Source organism: Lygodium microphyllum, chromosome 23, assembly GCF_053477565.2.
Source record: "Lygodium microphyllum isolate KBCC chromosome 23, Lygodium_microphyllum_v1.1.10, whole genome shotgun sequence".
Taxonomy (NCBI): Eukaryota; Viridiplantae; Streptophyta; class Polypodiopsida; order Schizaeales; family Lygodiaceae; genus Lygodium; species Lygodium microphyllum.
Genome location: NC_141157.1, coordinates 36,698,498 through 36,717,205, shown reverse-complemented (window position 1 = coordinate 36,717,205; position 18,708 = coordinate 36,698,498). Strand labels below are relative to the sequence as shown.

Sequence of the window (18,708 nt, the reverse complement as noted above, 5' to 3'; positions counted from 1 at the left end):
GTACTATTGGTTCACATTTGCAAACTTCTTGAACAGTTATACTCATTCTGCGCCATGTTATTTGTCTTACTTTTACTGAAGTAGATGTATGCAATACAAAGGCTAGTTTAAGGTTTAAAACGTTTTGTGGTAAGTGCATTAATTATTCCCTTTCACTACAAAGCAACAGTTAATCTAGTCTTTGTACTACTGATTCACAGGTTGAACAAATTTACTTTCGTTCACATCATTCAGACTTGTTATGTATGTCAATAGCTTGACTGACCCTAAAACACATCCACCAATTCACCCCAACATTGCAGCTATCGTGTCCAGTTTTGTATGCAACGTTGACTTCAATCCAATGCCCCTAACTGCTTTCTCCAACTAATGTCATCAGGGACTTCGGTACCTCAGAACCATTGAATACATGAAAAGCTAAACTTAACCCTCCCTCGCTTTCTTGTATACACATTGACCTCTTTTTTAAGGCTTCAAATTTTCCATTCTCCTTAACCAACCTTAATAGGCTTCTTTCTACTTGTTAATACATATAGGAATGTTCAATACTTGTTGATACATACAATAATGTCCAGCAAGTATTAAGAATGAGTGTTTAAAAGCAGCTTGAAATCTAATGAGACGTTAAAGAGTTTATTCATGCCTGCTTCATCATCTACAATTCAGGACTGAAGTTCCAAATAAAGATAAAAGACTTAACAAAAACATATGTAAAATCACACAGCTCTAAGACTCCTCAAAACAGAGTCACATAGATCATAAAGCAAAATAAACTTTGGTCAGTAAATGGAACTCAATAGGAAATGAAAGCAGAAGAATGTGTTGCACCTTTGCCAACTTATGAACCAGATGATCATTCCACTTTCAAAAAATCTATGGAAAGGTTTTCCCATACTAACCAAGACTGACTTAATGAGGCATATGCCTGCAATTGTGATTTACAAGTCCTTACTGCGCCAGGCCCAGATTGCATGAGATTAATAGCTTGGAATAACTTCGTGTATATTCAGATTTGAAAGTTAGCATTCAATGTACAACTCCCAACTGCTGGAGCCATAAGCTGGCAACTAATTATACTGCACCCCAAACTCTTCTGCAGGGCAAATGTGAGACTTGCTCAGTTATTTGGCAGTTTAGAAAACACTTTATAACACACTTTAGTTAGTATCTGTCAAGCAGTGAGCTAGCCACGTTCTAGTTAGATGGAATGGGGATACTGACAACTTTAAAAAGTTATTAATTTAGATACATGAAGTTAAATTAGTAAAATGTAGTTAAGAACTAATTATTGGCTATGTCTTACTGCAATGCCTAAAACTGCCTATGTGAGAATCGTACCCAGACTGGGTACTTTTAATACATGAGGAGCACAGTACTGATATTTGACCCTTCTAGAAAAAGACTGATTTCAACAACAGAATGACTCTGTACAAGGATAAATCTCTGAAATTCAACCCATGAAAGTGCAATCTTGCAAAAGCACATTGATACAGGATACATGGACCCTAAAGAAACAAAAATTATGTCATCCAGAGCAGCCCATCAAAGCAGATCCTAGAAGAACTGTGCCATAGTGCTGTTATTCTGATCCATTTGCCTGAGAAAGAGTACATTTCAACTTCACTCACCCTTGTATTTCCCATGTAGAGTCCCATGATTTACTGGCTTAGAGAGAACTTAGAACCTTTTTAAGAGGTTGCCAAGGTCTCATGTAAGATGTCTAGTGTGCTAGACAAAGCACATGAAGCTACTTGTCACTATCCTGCTATCCATGCCTTGTATGTGCCAATGGATTGCCTTACATAATGCATTGTTTGGGACATCTACATTGATGAGGTGTGCATGTGAAGGCCGCCTGTTCTCAAAGGGACATTTGAGCAAAAGAAGAGGTGTGTGTGACTAACACGTGTGAAGATCAAAGCCAATAGAAAACCAGAAGTAAGAACCACCACCTATATATATTCTATATAGCACATCTGAGTCCAGACTACAATCACACAAGGCAACAACTATGAAAGATCCACAAACCAAACTCAACAATGAACACAATATTGTCAAAAAGATTGAATGCACTTTCACTTGGGTAATCAAACTTTTGTTTCTGTACTCCGCAAGCATGTTAAGACCAATATGAAAAATATACCTGAGCTCAGCTTAATCCAAACCTAGATTTCAATATTGCAATAATATAATCAAGAAAGTCCCCCACTTACAAGACAAAGCATTGTGGGACTTCCATTAGACGCCACTTGCATACAAACGTGTCCATTCTTTGGCTGTATCAAAGAATAATGAAGTTTAATAGCTAACCATCAAGACACTTAGACCAATCTTGTTTAATAAGATGCAGAAGGATCTAATAAAGCACCTGTTTCCACTGCCTCGCTTTCATTGGTTTTCCAGTGTTTGGCAATGTTTTCAGACAGCGGATCGTCAGGATTTGGGGCGCTCAGCAATGCCTGAATACTGGCCACATTCATTAAGTATGATACTCAGCTACTGCTTCAAATGACAGATATCCATCATAAAATACACCATACACAATACTCACTAAGTATGAGACTCTCAGTTACCGCTTCAAAATGCCAGATATCCATCTTAAAATATATCACACACAATACTCTGAACAAAACAACACACTAGACCACCAACAAAGTGAAGTTCTAAGAAGCTCAAATGGACCTTAGCAAAACAGTGCGAATTTGTAATGCAGGACTCCATTTATCCTTCAAAATATCCAAGCAAATTCGCCCTAGCTGGAATCCCACTGAAGATTAGACAACTCCATTCACTTGGTTAATCAGCCTGGGATTTACAAAGCAGCATACCTTATCGATGTTGGGATGATAGATCTTTGTGAGGAATCGGACCTGTTGGAAATGCTTAAATCATGAGACCTTTCTGAACAAGGTTTTACATTATCCTTCTCATCATGATAAACAGAGACCTCTATCTTTAATTTAAGTTTTGATACAGCTAACAAATGCCATGCATGTAAAGATGGAAACTTACATAACAACATCTTGAGTTACTGTATGATGATGAGACTGCAACTTGATGTGCTCATCTACCCTTTAAAAAATTTCATGCCAAGTGTTTTATTTGCATCCTCAGACATGAGCTCCCCATGGATCAAGGACATTCTCATTGAAAACATAGTCACAAACAACACCTAATGACACCCAATCCTAGAATATGTAGAGGCATATTACAGAAGTAAAACAGTGGTAACACAAACATCTCAGAGAGTTTAGATCAAACCCATAGCTAAAATTGGCAGCATACACAAATATGAGACCAGTGCAAAGTATGATTGCCTTACTACTGGAAACTTTCAAGTATTCAGAATTCTGTTGTGTCCATCTGGGTGGGTAGGTGGGTGCGTGGGTAGCTGGGTCAGTGGGCAGGTGCATGGAGATGTGTGCGTATGTGTGTCTTCTGTTCTCTCTCACCCCATACTGTCCAACAGTGCAATGAAAGCCATTGCCACCTTACACTCAGATTGATCTCCCTTATAGAGCTTAGCTCATCTTACCCAGCTTCATTTATCTTTCCTGCATCCTTTGAAGTTTTGACTCATGCTGGTTACTCTCCAGTCTGTTTGTGCTGGCATCACAATGCACCCACTACAAATAGTAAATGGCTGTTATTCTTGGTAAACAAGTTAGTGACTTTCGTGTGAACTAACTTCAGAATTGGCAGCCCGAATTATTCGCTGAGTTTGCTAATCGACTTTCTTTCCTATATCACTTAGTGTTAATAATAACCTTGCATAAAATAACAGCAAAGCAGTCCAACGTGACATTACCCTCCAAAAACAGGGGCATCTAATCCTACAAACCATGAAGTTAGATGCCAAGAGGCTCAAACAGATCATGACAAGAGATGTTACAAATCCTAGTTGACCTAAGAGCTTTGCAGTCATCCTAAAAGAAATATTGAGCGCTACAAACAGGCACTATGCTCCTCGTACATATCATAGAAGTCTGAGCACTGTAAACAAGCACTAGACTTCTCAAACATATCTTGTAAATGTGAGAAACTAGCCTTTGGAGCAGCCATTGGATACTCTTCGGGTAGGAAAAGCTCCAGTTTGAAAACACCACCTGAGACAAAAAACAACATAAATTCAGGCTTGACTAAACCACCATTTTACAAACCGTGTAAACTATCCTGAATTGTTTTATAAAGACATCATCCTGGAAAAAGCAACTGATATTCAAAAAACAAAAACTCTGTTGTTCAGAAAGAAGAGAAGCAATTTTTAATATGAAGTAGGAAGTAAGAGCTCCTTGATTGGAAGCATGCACAGTTTAGTGCATCCACAATACTAGCCTGGCCTTGAGAGCATTCCATGTTAGTTCTCTCTCTCTCTCTCTCTCTCTCTCTCTCTCTCTCCACACAGACACACACGTGTGTGGATATGTTGCCAAGATGCACCTACACAAGGGGATGATGGCCTTAAATGGCTAGATGATGGCCCTAGATGGTTCTCCCTCAACACCAGGACCATTTCTCAATGGGATGATGACCCTAAGCGGTTCTCCCTTCAATACACATGGGCATTGTTCGAATCCCATGTAAGCATAGCTTTCTCGTGGTTGTCTGCATCAAAATCTTCAGGAAGAGAAAAAGGATGCTAAGGTCGAGAAATAGCTCCACACACAATATACCAAATCCGCTTATGCACGAACCAGCTTTCATCACAGCACTCCATGTAAGATAGTCAAGTCCATGCAACTTATCATCTGTAGAAGTGCATGGAGGAGCCATCTCGAGAAGAGCAAAAGACCAGAAGATAGAGGATAGAGGGTATACAGAGAGAAAATATAGCCAAACCAACAACAAAGACTTCACAAAATGAGAGTTTACATGCAGTGTAGCCAAAAATCTGATCAAAAACGAAAGTCAACTACTGCAAAATGAAAAAAAAAACAATCAAAAACTGCAAAAACAACAAAAACGGCCTATACAAACAGTTGTCCAACCACGGTTAGGCGCAAAAACATCAAAAAACAGCCTGTACAAACAATCCTCCAGCCACGGTTAGGCACAAAAAAACAAAAACACAAGCTGATGGAGCATTGAATGTAGTAAACTGACAATTCATGCACAAGCTGAAAACATAGGTTGCTAGTCTAAAAAACGTAGGCTTGATCAACAGAGGGAAGAAAGACCTATAATCAGCAGGAAAATCACAACATGAACCTAGATCCTACAATCTAATACCATGTCAAAAGTGGCGCAACAATGAAAGCATAGACAAGTGCTGAAAAAAATTATTGAACACAAGATAGAAGAGAAAGAAAACAAAAGAACAAAAGAATACTACAAAGAAAGAGAACTCAGAGATGTGCTCGAGAAATGGAATCCATACACCAAACACGAGAATGACGCATACAATGATGAGTCACTGGCTGTGTGGGCATCGGTACCAAGTCCTCTCTCCAATAGGACCACCTGAAGAACGATGATGACTGAATGAGAGTAGGAAAAGCCACTAAATAAATAGGCCCAAAATATGCCACATATAGCAACTGGTCGGCCAGTAATAAATCCCTAGATAATCACTAAAATGGCCACTATAAAATGCCTAAATTACCTAGTAATATCAAGCATAGCCTAGACTCACACATGAGCTGACTAGACTGCTAACACCTCCCTCACCCTCTAAATGCTAGAATGACCCTCAACTAGTCCCCAAACAACCTTCTCTTAACTTGCATGGGCAATTTTGACAAGTGGCTATCTCATTTGCTACCTAGCACCCTTCTAATAGTAATTTCCAACTTTAATTAATTAATTTTCAGATTTTAGTTTCCAAAAATTAATTAATTACCAATTTAACCTTGCCCAATAACTAGCTAATGCCCATTTACAATTAATGTGCTAAACCCCATGGAACATTTAATGGTCCCAACATTAATTGGCATTGAACTAGCATTAATTTATTAATTAATGCTTATTCCCACAATGTCACCACATTTTATGGCCCAAATAATAACCTAGACCCCAAACTGACACTACATACCTACAAGTACCTGCCAAGCATAACTTTGTACAACTTGTGCCAATGTCACCCACTATTCACTTGGGTTACTTAGGCCATCACTATGACTTAACTCACTTGCACTTCACATGTGCACAACTTAGTAATGCCAAAGCTAAGTAAAAACCATGGCTGAACTATCAATGGCATCCAATAATACTTTCCACTAAAACCAACTGAATACCACAAAGTACTAATGATCATCTACTAAAGACCAGCAACTGATAATCAATCCCTAATAATCATAATCTGATGCAAATGTACAATTTCAAGCCATAGTAAAAACTATATCCATCTACATACCAATTGCAATGACTAGTACACTAAATAGTGATGTCATGGAAAACATACAGTTAAGACTTAGCAAACACAATACCTTGGATGCATGCCGAATGCATCCAAGATCCACTAAACACATGAGTTGTCTATCACTAGAGTGGAGGTGCTACCTCCCCCTTGTGCACTAGGCAGTGCTCTAGACCTCCTACTCAACTAAACCTAAAAAATCCCAATCTAAAGTCGACTCTAGCTAAAAGGCATCAAGCTAAAGCTATGATAATTGAGAGTGGGCTATCAAGTCACTCTTGCCCATCCATTTATCTGTTCCAACTCATCAACCTCTAGCCAAATTTCAGCAAATATATCCTCATGCACATCACCATGAAAAGACTCAACAAATTAACATGAAAGGCATTATGTCATAGTGACAGGAAACGGCGAGAACGGCCCCCCGGCACGTGGAATCGCCGTCCCCAGCATGTATCCGTCTCGGACCGCATTTCCAAATGATGGAACGTTCCTTGTCCCGTTTCAGACAGGGAACGCATTGCTGCGTTCCCTGTCTGAAACGGGGCAGGGAACGCCACGTGGCAAAAATTACCTATGGCCGGTCGCCCGCATTATGTTTCCGCCTATGCCCAGTTCTCCTGCGTCCTGCTCCCGCCTGCTTCCGCCTGCGCCTAGTCCTGGCCTGTGTCCTGCTCCCGCCTGCATCCTACTCCCGCCTGCATCCTGCCCCCAGGGCCCAACCACCTTCTTTCTCTTCCTTCTTCTTCTTTATTCTCTTCCCTCTCTTCCTTCTTCTTCTTTCTCTTCTTTCTCCTCCCACCTCCAACCTCTTCCTTCTCTTCCTTCTTCTTATTTCTCTTCTTTCTCTTTCTTCTCTTCCTTCTCTTCTTCCTTCTACCTTCTCTTCTTCCTTCTACCTTCTCTTCACTTCTCCCTTCTCTTCTTCCTTCTTCCATGAACCTTCTTCTTCTTCTCCCTTCTCTCCCTTTCCCTTCTCTCTTGACTCTTGAGTAAGTCTTGACTCTTGAGCCTTCTCCCTTCTCTCGAGCCTTCAATAATCAATTTTCAGCCTTCAATTTTTCCTTCTCTCGACTCTTGAACCTTCAATTTTCAGCCTGAAATCATAAATGGCTTCATCTTCCCGCCCCGCTCGTCGGGTTGGTGGTTACTAAACATGCAGAAAATAGTCCATATCCCATCATTATCTATAGGTGTCCTAGGAAGATCAAAGATCGAGTCCATAGCAATGCTTTGCCAAGGCCTATCAAGTATAGACAAGGGCTGCAATAAACCTACCATCTTTTTCCTATCATACTTAACCTTCTAATAGCCAATAGATTTATGTACAAACTTATATGCATCATGTCTCAAAGTTAGCCAATAGAAAAAGTGATCCATTGCTCTTACTATAGCATCAATGCCTCTATAACCTGCATAAGGAGGAGAATGACTTTCTATTATCACTTTTGGCCTCACCTACTTTGGACACATAACCACCCACGCATCATCAAAAAGTCATCTCTAAGCACATAATGCTTATGCCTCAAGCCACTAAAAAGTTGATCATAAATATTAGTAAAGTCCAAATCAACAGCACATTGATCTTTCATGGCATCCAACTCAATGTGATAAACCATAGTCACTACTAAAATCCAAGGCTTCCTTGACAGTGCATCAACCGCCACATTCCTTTCACCATCAATATACGCAATTTGAAAGTGAAACATTAAGAGGAAATTTGGCAATCTCATATGCTTCTCAAATAACTTGGTTGGAGTCAAAAAGTAATACAATATCTAATGATCTATTTACACAATGAAATTCACCTCTAAAAGATAGTGTTTCCATATGGAAAAATCATGAATAACAACAAGTAATTCCTTCTCAAACCATCTTTACTTTCCACTTTTCAAATGCTGAAATTTCCACATCTATCTAAATGGCACACCCTTCTTTTCCAAAGCATACAATGGAGAACATTTGCAAGTGTTGCCATGATCCTAAGCCTCAACCTTCACAGAATCCATGCATACCCCATCATCCCACACATTGTCTATGCTCTTCCTCATTCTTTGAATGCACTATCATGTTTAAAAAGAATATACCCACAAATGCTCTATATAGTCTAAAGGTTCTATCAATAATTCGATGGAACATGACAAGAGCACTCATAAGCCCAAATGGCATAACAAGAAGGAGACAGCTACAAAAGTGGAACAAGATCAAGCACAAGAATGCCACCTAGGGAGGTACCAATTGAGTGATCTAATGTAGAAAAACCCCATAGGAAACAGTATTGAGTTGACCTTTTGTGACACCTAAAAATGCTGATCCATTTTAGTCAACAAAAAGGTTGTCCAATTAAGCTTAATCCCCTCTAGGATTCTAACAGATGCCATGAAGAGTTCTTGGGATAGACACTTGGATGCACGCTTGCCTGACATAAAGTGCTCATGGAGGAATTGGCATAATTTCTTTCATAAGGGAGAGGAAATATGTTCCACTAATACTCTTGAACTGGTAATAACCTTATTCTCTACCAAAGAAGTAGAGGTCTCCTGCAACAAGGCAAGGATCTCTACAATGGATAATAAAAAAAACTACTTATCAAGCCCAAACGATATCTTGAATGCTATCTTTGGTGCATCTACCGGCCTTATATAAATCTAATGATATCCACTTTTCAAATCAATACGGTAAAAAATGGTTGATCCTTGAAATCTGTTTTGGCATCGTTGATCCTATGATCATGATCTTGTTCAAAGCACAATAGTCAATCAACATACACCATGACCCATCCTTCTTTTGGACCAAAAGCACTGCCAAACAGTAAGCGGATAAGTTAGGGTGAATTGGCCTCTTTTTGAACAGCTCATTTACTTGGCTCATAATCTCTTATTAGGCTGCACTCACCTTGTATGGTGACTTATTAGGAGAGCTACTTCCAAGTATCAAATCTATAACGTGATCTTTCAACCTTTCAAGCAATAGCTGCCCTAAAAGTGATTGAGAAAAGCAATCAGCATACATTTTCAGAAATAAAATGTGATCCTTATCCAACTTAGACAAATTCCTAACATTTTTATTATCATTTATGTCCTTACCAAGTACACTAAAAGATGATTTTTCGTTATTTTTTAAATGGCAAAAGTTGATACAACAAGGACAAATTTCCCTTTCAATTTTACAAGGCATACCAAGCCATCCATCACAACCCTGAAGTGGTGCAATGAAAAACTCTTTGATGTCCACATAACTTAATATATGTAAGCGAAGGTTCCCAATCAAAGGTATGACAAGCTCTACATGGCTCTTGCATGCCATACTAATTTCTCCCATGGCACCATCTCACCCTCCTTGATGCCTGGAAAGGCTGCCATATCTACATAGATAAAATTCGCTCTTGCTGCATTATCAAAGAATATCAATGCATAATAGTCCTTGATCTTCTCCAATGCTCTACAAGGCTCAATAGCACCATTGGATTGATCATTGACTATATTGAGTACCAAACCAAACAGTGTTTTGGGTTGTTTCCCCTTGGGATCTCCCTTATTTTCAACTTTTGCAACTTGCTACCTATTGGGATAGTCATTTGCCATGTGCCCCTCTTATTCAAATTCAAAGCATTTATTTGCAACCATTAATTCTCTACATTTTGCAACCAATTTCCAAAGTCTTTCCTTGTTGTTTTTGCTCTTCTCAACCAATTTCCAAAGTCTTCTTTTGTTGTTTCTGCTCTTCTCAACCCTATTTTCAGATCTGCTATTTTTGTCAACCTTACAAAACTTCTTGGATACATATCATTGACATGGGTAGTACTTACATTGGCATATCATTCTAGTGATACTTTACAGTAGTTGGACATAAATTAGTCCACATACTCAAGTTATGAGATATCTATCTAATCATATTTATAGTGTATTCACACTATGGACCACTTATATATTATGTATGTTGTACTCTTTTATTTTTGGTAGATTGTTATAAAGGAGAAGAATAAGAAATATTAGGGTTTTCAACTTCCTATCTTGTGTGCATTCTCTGTGTGTTGTTAGCCTTGTAAGAGATCAAGCTTCCTCTCTCTCTCCACCATCTTTTCATGGTATCAAAGTAGCATTTAGGCAAGGAGCTACTCCCTCATACAATCTTCAATTGACAAGCCATTTTCACAAGCTTGGAGTGCTTAAGGGAGTGTAGCTTCTCATCATCCTCTAAGGGGCAACAATGTATCCCAAAACTTCTTGTTATATTACCCTTGATTTTTGCAATGTGATGCACCCAACTAATTCCAAGCAATCATAATATCCACTTCAAAAGTACTCGTCAACCAATTAGAAGCAAACATTTGCTTAAATTATATCCATGTTGATGGTGCTTTACCTTGCATTGGAAATGTGGACCACCACTGCAATGCATTTTCCTTCAAAAAGATGGTTGTCTTTCGAATCTTGGAAGATTCAATAAAGTCACCTCCTGAATAGACTACATCAAACTGCTAAATGAAAGTCAATGCTTTCAATCCGTTTCACATGCCACTAAAGGCCTTAAACTTCACCCCTTTATCACCCTCATCAGAGTTCTTCGCTCGCCCTTTTGGAGTCAAGTTATCATAAATTAGCAACTGCAAAAAGGGTGCATTTGCTGTATTTGCACTAACATCACCACATGAAGCATTTCCATAACGAGCATTCATTCCTTGAGCCCCATACATACCGCAGGGTGTAGATGCATGATCATACATGCTACTATATCCCATGCATCGTACCAATGCTACAATTCAAGGAGTTTAGCATAACACTAGCCATTCCCACATACATTGGGCCTTGCATTCCATGCATTAGCTGTTTTATACCATAAAGATTTGTACCATACATCCCCATACACAGTCCTTAACCAACCTTTAGCATGAAATATCGTACCACCATCAAAGTACTCCAAGTGCTCCATATTGGCATGCATGCCTTGCTGTTCAAAATTCATCGAATTGGCACTACCAATATGGCCTTGCATCTACAAGTCTTGCCCCATTGGTACCAGACATCTTCTTTCCCTTGTTATCCTTCAAAGACTAATACTAGCTACTTTTGCTCATCACCGACTTTTGGTGCATCTTCAGGTTCTCATGCCTGTTCTTTGGGAGCGTCTCTTATTGTTGTCCCAAAGGTTTAGAGGACGAGATCTTCTTGCCCTTCTTGTCCTTCTTTGGAGAGTTCAAAGATCTCATGAACTATGGATCCTTGGTCGACTGGGTAAAGATGTATGTTACTACCCTCTCAACTGAACCTTAAACTGGTCATCATATTCTTGATCTCCTTGATGGTCATCAAAATCTTCTAGCTCAAAGGGACCTGCTTCTTGTCAAGAAAAGTAACAAGACGCTATACACTCATACCATATCAAAGAGACAATAGGGTTTGTGAGGAGAAACACAAAGCGTATTGCAAACATTGAGAAAAGAAAAACTTGAACAAAGAGTGACGAATGATGAACTCTCAATCATGCTAAATAAATCATGATCATATAATGGAGCAAAGCATTAGGAGGATTGCATTGTCTTGGCTGATCAAGCAACAATATCTATAGAGAATCTCCATAGTAAAGGGAGTAAAATGTAGTCATCCAAGTAGTAGGGTATCAAAGGTAAATGTTGAATGACGAAGGACGATTGTAGAGGGAGTGAAACGCAATTCTAAAATGTCGAATGACAAAGGACAATTGTAGATGGAGTCAAACGCAATTCTCAAATGTCATCAGAGAGGAGAGGAATCATCAGCACCAGCACACTAAAAAGTCACAAGGACAATAGGGTGGCCTGCCTAGAAATGAAATGCAATATAAGAGAGCCTCCCAGCAACAAAATACAGCATAGTGGAACAGCAAACAACCTGCAAGCGATGGAACAAATACCAGAACAATACAAGACTACAAAATGCAAATCTTGGTTGGTACAAAGTGTTGAGCTAAAATATGCATCACTTGCTGATTAGCCTCTTAAACAACCCCAAAACACACTAAAAAATGCTCTTTTAGAGTAAAACCCTAAAACAGGGAGCGGTTCAAGAGAGTTCAGTGGAAATCCTAAAACAAGGAGCGGTTCGAGAGAGTTTAGTGGATACCCTAATTTTTGGGGCACCCTTCCACATCTATAAATAGACAAGCTGCCCCCATTCAACCTTATTCCATCTGTGCAGGTTTCTCACTCCACATGCAGATTTCAGCCATCAACATCCTCCCACTGGCTGTCCAGCCCTCGAGACTGCTGCCACTCCATTCGTGTTTGCTCCTATTGTTGGCGCCTTCATCCATGCTGACACTAGTTGCTGGCGACATCATCATCTGCTGCGATCTGATCATCCAATCATCCCCAACCACATTAGACATTGTTTCAGCCTATTGTTTACAGCACCTATGCATAGTTTCCAGCCTTCAATCAGCGGTACACTGCTGCGATTTGGTGACCAACATGCTACCATTCACTATTCAATACTCCTACACTCCAACTGGTAGTCACAAACTTGGGATCCATCTCCGATAGACATCACACTCCGACATTACTCTACCGTTGAGCACATTGTACTCTCTTACATTCATTTACAGCATTCATTCACTTCAGAGTTGTGTTCTCTCTCTCCCTTCTTTTGTTTGTGTTTGAGTTTCTGTGTTTGAGTTTTGAGTTTTGCATTTAAGGTTTGAGTTTTGCCCTCGGTGTTTGTGTCTATGTCTGTCTCTATATTTCTATTGTGGTCATACACTCTGTGAGTCCTCAATGCAAACCCTAGTAGTTTTCTTCACAGAAATTGTGTCCCCTATCGCAATCCTATCAATGCCAATCTGCCTGATGATGGGGAACACGTGGGCAACAGCATCTCTACCAAAAATGCAACCAACAATGTGTGGAACAGAGCAACAGGAAGCAAACAGCTACACAAGATCTTCCACAAACTACGATGTCCTTAGGATAGGGGTGTGGACAGCACTATGAGAGGCTAAGGAATAGGGAGAAGAGTCAAGACTAATAGAATGGAGTGATCTAATAGAAAGGGTGAATGAATGAATGAATGAATGGCAATGTATGTTATGAGGGGAGTCAATGCCCTATTTATAGGCATAGATAGTTTAGGATGGAGCCCTAGAATGTGGGTGCCCAACCCTTTTCAGACTGTAATAGTGAAACCTAAATGAATCAATGAGAAGAAATGCAATTAATGAATGGGTCTATCAACTCTTCTTGCTCAACATCCACATTTTCAGCTTGTTGCCTAAATTCTGTGCCTTGTCCAAGATCAAGCATTGCATTTTCCCCCTTATTAAGTGCATTGTTAGACTAAAAGGCATCATCATTATTCAATCCCATCTCATTGTATACACTTGGCTGATCACAATTTCAGCAAGAATGCAATTCTAACTTGCACACAATGACCTCAAGCCTACCTACTCAAACAAGTTAATGTATCCCAACAATGGAACCATGAAATCAGTATTCCTTCTTGGCAAGGATGGGATAACCTGATTTTACTCAAATTACAGAAAGCATTAAATACACAAATCTGAAAATACATGCTTTACCACTTAATCTTGGACACTTGACACCCCATTGACCCCGACAACAAGCACCCCTTGCAATATTTCTTTATCTTGATTGCTATAAGGTTGAAGTATAGGCTGATCTTCTTCAACCTTCAATATAGATGATTGTCATATATGACGAACACTGCTTGGGCACAATTTGCTCCTCGATGGTTCAACAGTCGAGACTTGGATTGGGACTGCAATATCTCACATGAGGGCCGCAATAGTTTGGGAATGAGTCACCCCTTGGATCAATTGCAAATTACTACCTTCAACTAGTACACCGAGTACCTAGGTGTTCAATAATTGAGCACAAATCTGAAGGTGGTTGAGGAGACCCTAATGGCTGTTATGAATGAGGGTTTCAGTAGCGATTTCTTCAATTACTCTTCACCAATGGCTAGAATATGCTAAGAATTGTTGAGAAAATGTCAAAGGATGAGAGAGAGAGAGAATGAATTGAAAGGAATATCCTTTCAACACTAGCTCTAATGGCAATTCTCATTGCACTAACATCTTTCAAAGAGGATAAATGCCCAATGCGATTGCCAACATTCCTCTTCTTTCACCACCTCTCACTAAAGCACAAAAGGGAACATGCTGCCCCTACCTTGTCACACCACGCAATCAGCTATTGCCTCTCTTAGAGCTCATTCGAGGACGGCTCCTTCCTCCCTCAACCTCTCAATGAGAGAATGACCCTCAACCAACCCCCAAACAACCTTCTCTTAGCATACATGGGTAATTTTGACAAGTGGCAATCTCTTTTGGCACTTGCCAACTTTCTAATTGGAATTTTCAACTTTAATTAATTACTTTTCAGAAGTTAATTTCTAAAAAATAATTAATTATCCATTTGACCTTGCCTATTAAACTAGCTAGTGCCCATTCACAAGTTCTGAAAATTAATTAATTATCCATTTGAGCCTACCTAATAAACTAGCTAGTGCCCATTCACAATTAATATGCTAACCCCCATGGGACATTTCATGGTTCCAACATTAATTGACCTTGGAATAGCATTCATTAATTAATTAATGCCTACTCACAAAATGTCACCATTGGACATTTAATGGTCTAATTAATGGCCTAGATCACAAAATAACACACAAAGTACCCACAAGTACCTTCCACACCATTCTTCACACTTCAGCCTTTTCTCATAAACATGTAGATCAAAGATCCATCATGATCATCGAATTCTCAAGATGTTGAGATCTAGCGGGTATAGGATCCAAAAACCTATGCAAAGCTCAAATATGAGCTCATGAGTAGCAAATGTGGGCTGTGCCTACAAAGAAACACTCGAAATCTTGTGGCTTGGAGACTCTAATCAAGCTCAGTTTGGTCATGGATAAGGAAATATCTCATGTAAGAAGCATCGTTGAACCAATTTGTAAGAGTGTTTTTTTCCTTCTTGCCCGTGATTGTGTTTCATACCTATGGGTTGAAAATACACTAACTTCTAATGATCTTTGGTCAGCCTAACAACCAAAAAGTACTCCTCTTTAGATATACTTTGCAATAAAAAGCTAGTATCAATGCACTACTATGAAGAAGCCTTATCAACAATACCAAAGTACTAGTTGCTTCAACTTATCTTGAAATAAGAAGTCAATTTTGCAAAAACCACATTGTTGTGCAATCTCTGCAATGCATCTCGTGCTAGACATCCATTGGAATACGTGAATTGGTAAAACCCTTTGGTAGTGTACACAACCACATGTCAATCGTTTGGTATGAGCAAAAACTTTCGTTCATCTTGATTACTAACTCCAAAATATTAGCCACAAGCACTTTTCTTCATGTGTGACAAGGACCCAATAAGATGTTTTACAATTAGCCTTCCATCTTGGCAGGTTGAACAAGCAAATAGATCACCTCAAAATCATAGTTTGAAGCTGGTAGCATATCAACTTGCAAGATCACAGAAACTATCTAAAAACCCCTACTATCTGTTACAACTTACAAATAACAAATAAATTGGGCAGGCATCTAGCTTGTTTTTTATAAAGAAGGGATGGTTCCATGATGGACAGATACTGCAAGACCTTCAAAGCATAAAAAGAGATCATATCACTCTAATGAACAGGCTCTTTTAATTCTTCGTGCAGAATAAGAGTCGAAAAGAGCAAACATATTTATAAGCTGCAGTGCGAATTCACCATAAGCCAGGTCCCAAAGGGCCACATTATCCGGACCAAGACCATAGAGATAAATGTAGAGTCCAGGCTTACCTTCATATGGAGACTGTGCTGGCCCAAGGATCATCACATTAAAATATCGTAAATTATCTTCAGAAGGTGAAGCACTTATCCCGGGAGCTGGAACCAGTAACATAGGTCATTAGAACCAAAAGCACCAAGGGAAGCTAAAGAGTTGATTTTCAGCCAAAAAAGCCAGCGATCGTTTGTTACCCGGCTCACTTATAAGCCGTTGCGTCTCCTGCCAACATCAGATACCCATAATAAGAGAATATTTGAACAAGTCCACACTCCAACCACTAAATCCGAAACCAAACCATTTAAGAAAGTACACTGTGTCTCTCTGTACAGTCGGATCATCTCTTTCAACAGATGCCTGAACATGAAGAACCATCAAACAAGAACACGCACAAAATGTACACGGCCCATCTGTAGACTCTACTGGCGCATCTCTGCCAGCAGCGGATACAAGAAGTAATCAATCTAGAGAAAGATCTTCTCTTTGGCATTTCTCGCGATTTAAGTGTTTTGCATGCTGGATGACTCGCAAAGCAGGCAAGCGAGCGCATCATTCTTAACAAACCTAGGATTTGAAAAAGAGCATTCCGGCGCGCGCGCGCGCGCACACACACAAACACAAAGCAAGCTCTCGAAAGAGCTCTGTAATGGCTTCGGCAGGGAGTCAGAAGGAAGAGGCGCATCGTGAAAGGCGTAGAGCGGCTGCGACAAGAAAGATCTCTCTCTCTCTCTCTCTCTCTCTCTCTCTCTCTCTCTCTCTCTCTCTCTCTCTCTCTCTCTCTCTCTCTCTCTCTCTCTCTCTCTCTCTCTCTGTGTGTCTCTGTGCTTACGAGTGTGTACCTTGATTATACGCCGAGGCAGATTGGAGTTCGCCGTGGCTGCAGACATGCTTGCTTGCTTGCGGGGAGCGAGATCGAAGGGAGGACAGACGGAGCTTTGCTTTGATGTTGGCAGGAAGTCAAGGACGAAGAACCAATATAGGCTTCTTCTTCACTACAGCCCAAGCAACAATAATGTGCCCTTCTCTTTTCCTTTGGCCTCCTCCATATAACACATTCCACATTCCGGCTCGCATCTCGTCGAGCCAATTAACGCCTTAACCTCCCCCCTTAACCCCCTTTGCCTTTCGCAACTTTTGAGTTGGTGGGGAGTCAACAAGTTCTCAATGGATGGTTGAGATTTCATTAAGTCCTCATGTAAATGCAATTAATGTTGTTGTTTATTGTTGTTTTACTCTACTCTCGGGAAATTACAAGTCTTAACTTCCTCGATTATCTTTGCCTCGCTTCTTTATTATCACTTCCCCGGACAGGCTATAGTCATGCCTAGGCGTATTTGGCATGTTCCCGATAGAAATTTAGCCCTAGTTGTATTGAGAAATTGCATTATATAAGCAAAATATGTACACCAAATAGAGTAGTATAGGAATCCCCAAAAACATTCCTAGCACTCAAAAAAGTGCATAAAGGAAACAAAGTCCTCATCACCTCAACAAGGAAAGCAAGAGGCCTCTTGGGGCAACCTTTTATTGTTGTAAGAGTGAGATTCTAACCATTTTCAAGATACTTAAAAATAAAGAAATTTACCCCTGGTTAACTAGCACTTTTTAGGTATTTTCCATTTCTTTTCCTTTTTTAAAGGCTTGATTCTTTATCTTATCATCCCTCAAAATTAGCTAGAGAAAAAGAGAGACTAGCTTAAGGCAATGCTCCAGCACATAGTGTGTGCTTTTGTTTTGTTTTAATTCAATGATACCACATGATGAGTGTATCAAGGTTTGCTTTTCTTGCCCATTTCCATCTGTGTCTCAACATTTGGTAAACTTGATGTGAAAAGCCACATCCAAGCTATGATAAGGTGGGAGATTCGACGGTACCTTCGAGATCTACATGACTTGCAAGATTGGGAGATGCTTTTGATGACGTAAAGCAAATGTTACAAGCTTTCAATATGTACATACAATAGCATTAGCAACAACTACAACATCAACAATTACAACATCAATAACAACTACAACAACAAATTCAATTATAGTATTATGTGCAATATGAAGTTGGAGCGATCAAAGTAATGGAGGTTGTAAAGGATCACATATGAAGCAAATATGGAATTATTTGGGGTCCCTACTCACATGATGAGTTAGTACTTTGTATGACTTGTGACTCGTGTATTGAAGTTGCACATCAATGAGATTTACATGCAAGATTTTGGATGGTTAGAATTCAAGAAAGCTTTGAAGGACTAGTACTTCCTTGAAGACTTAGGGGTTGTCACGGTCTTTCAAAGAGTGGCTTCATAAGCCCAACAAAGGGTTGGCCACATTTGAGCTTCTACAAGAGTTCAAGCTTAAATTCTCTCAGTCAAATGGTATGGAGTAGACGCTTTGGGGCCTACAAAGGTTGAGCTATATCTACTGGAAAAACAGATCCTCTATTGTAGATGGAATTAGTGAAGTTACTTGAAGATGGAACCAAAGTGATGGGTCTAAAGCCAAATTGGCAAGGTGCCAAGGATATTGTTTCTATGTTGAATAAGAGACAGATATGGCACACTAGATTGCAATTTGGTCCTATTACT

At 39.6% G+C, this 18,708-nt stretch overlaps 1 protein-coding gene across 1 annotated transcript; it reads right to left on the bottom strand.

The window, feature by feature from the left end:
* Nucleotides 1-799: 799 nt before the first annotated feature.
* On the bottom strand, nucleotides 800-17,192 carry LOC148016066 (ubiquitin-conjugating enzyme E2 36). Its single transcript, XM_087664854.1, has 9 exons — nucleotides 16,972-17,192; nucleotides 16,327-16,354; nucleotides 16,147-16,233; nucleotides 4,048-4,106; nucleotides 2,829-2,870; nucleotides 2,683-2,756; nucleotides 2,369-2,466; nucleotides 2,214-2,276; nucleotides 800-1,093 (listed from the first exon to the last, which is right to left on the bottom strand). The coding sequence occupies exons 1-8, from the start codon at nucleotides 17,017-17,019 to the stop codon at nucleotides 2,239-2,241; spliced, it is 474 nt and encodes a 157-aa protein (XP_087520980.1). The 5' UTR covers nucleotides 17,020-17,192; the 3' UTR covers nucleotides 800-1,093; nucleotides 2,214-2,238.
* Nucleotides 17,193-18,708: the final 1,516 nt, after the last annotated feature.

Excerpts from the sequence above, each read along its gene's own strand:
- LOC148016066 (XM_087664854.1), bottom strand. The coding sequence starts at position 17,019 with ATGTCTGCAGCCACGGCGAACTCCAATCTGCCTCGGCGTATAATCAAG. Across the intron at positions 16,234-16,326 it reads ACGGCTTATAAGTGAGCCGG|CTCCCGGGATAAGTGCTTCA; the intron begins GTAACAAACGAT and ends TACTGGTTCCAG. Across the intron at positions 2,467-2,682 it reads ATTCGCACTGTTTTGCTAAG|TATTCAGGCATTGCTGAGCG; the intron begins GTCCATTTGAGC and ends GAATGTGGCCAG.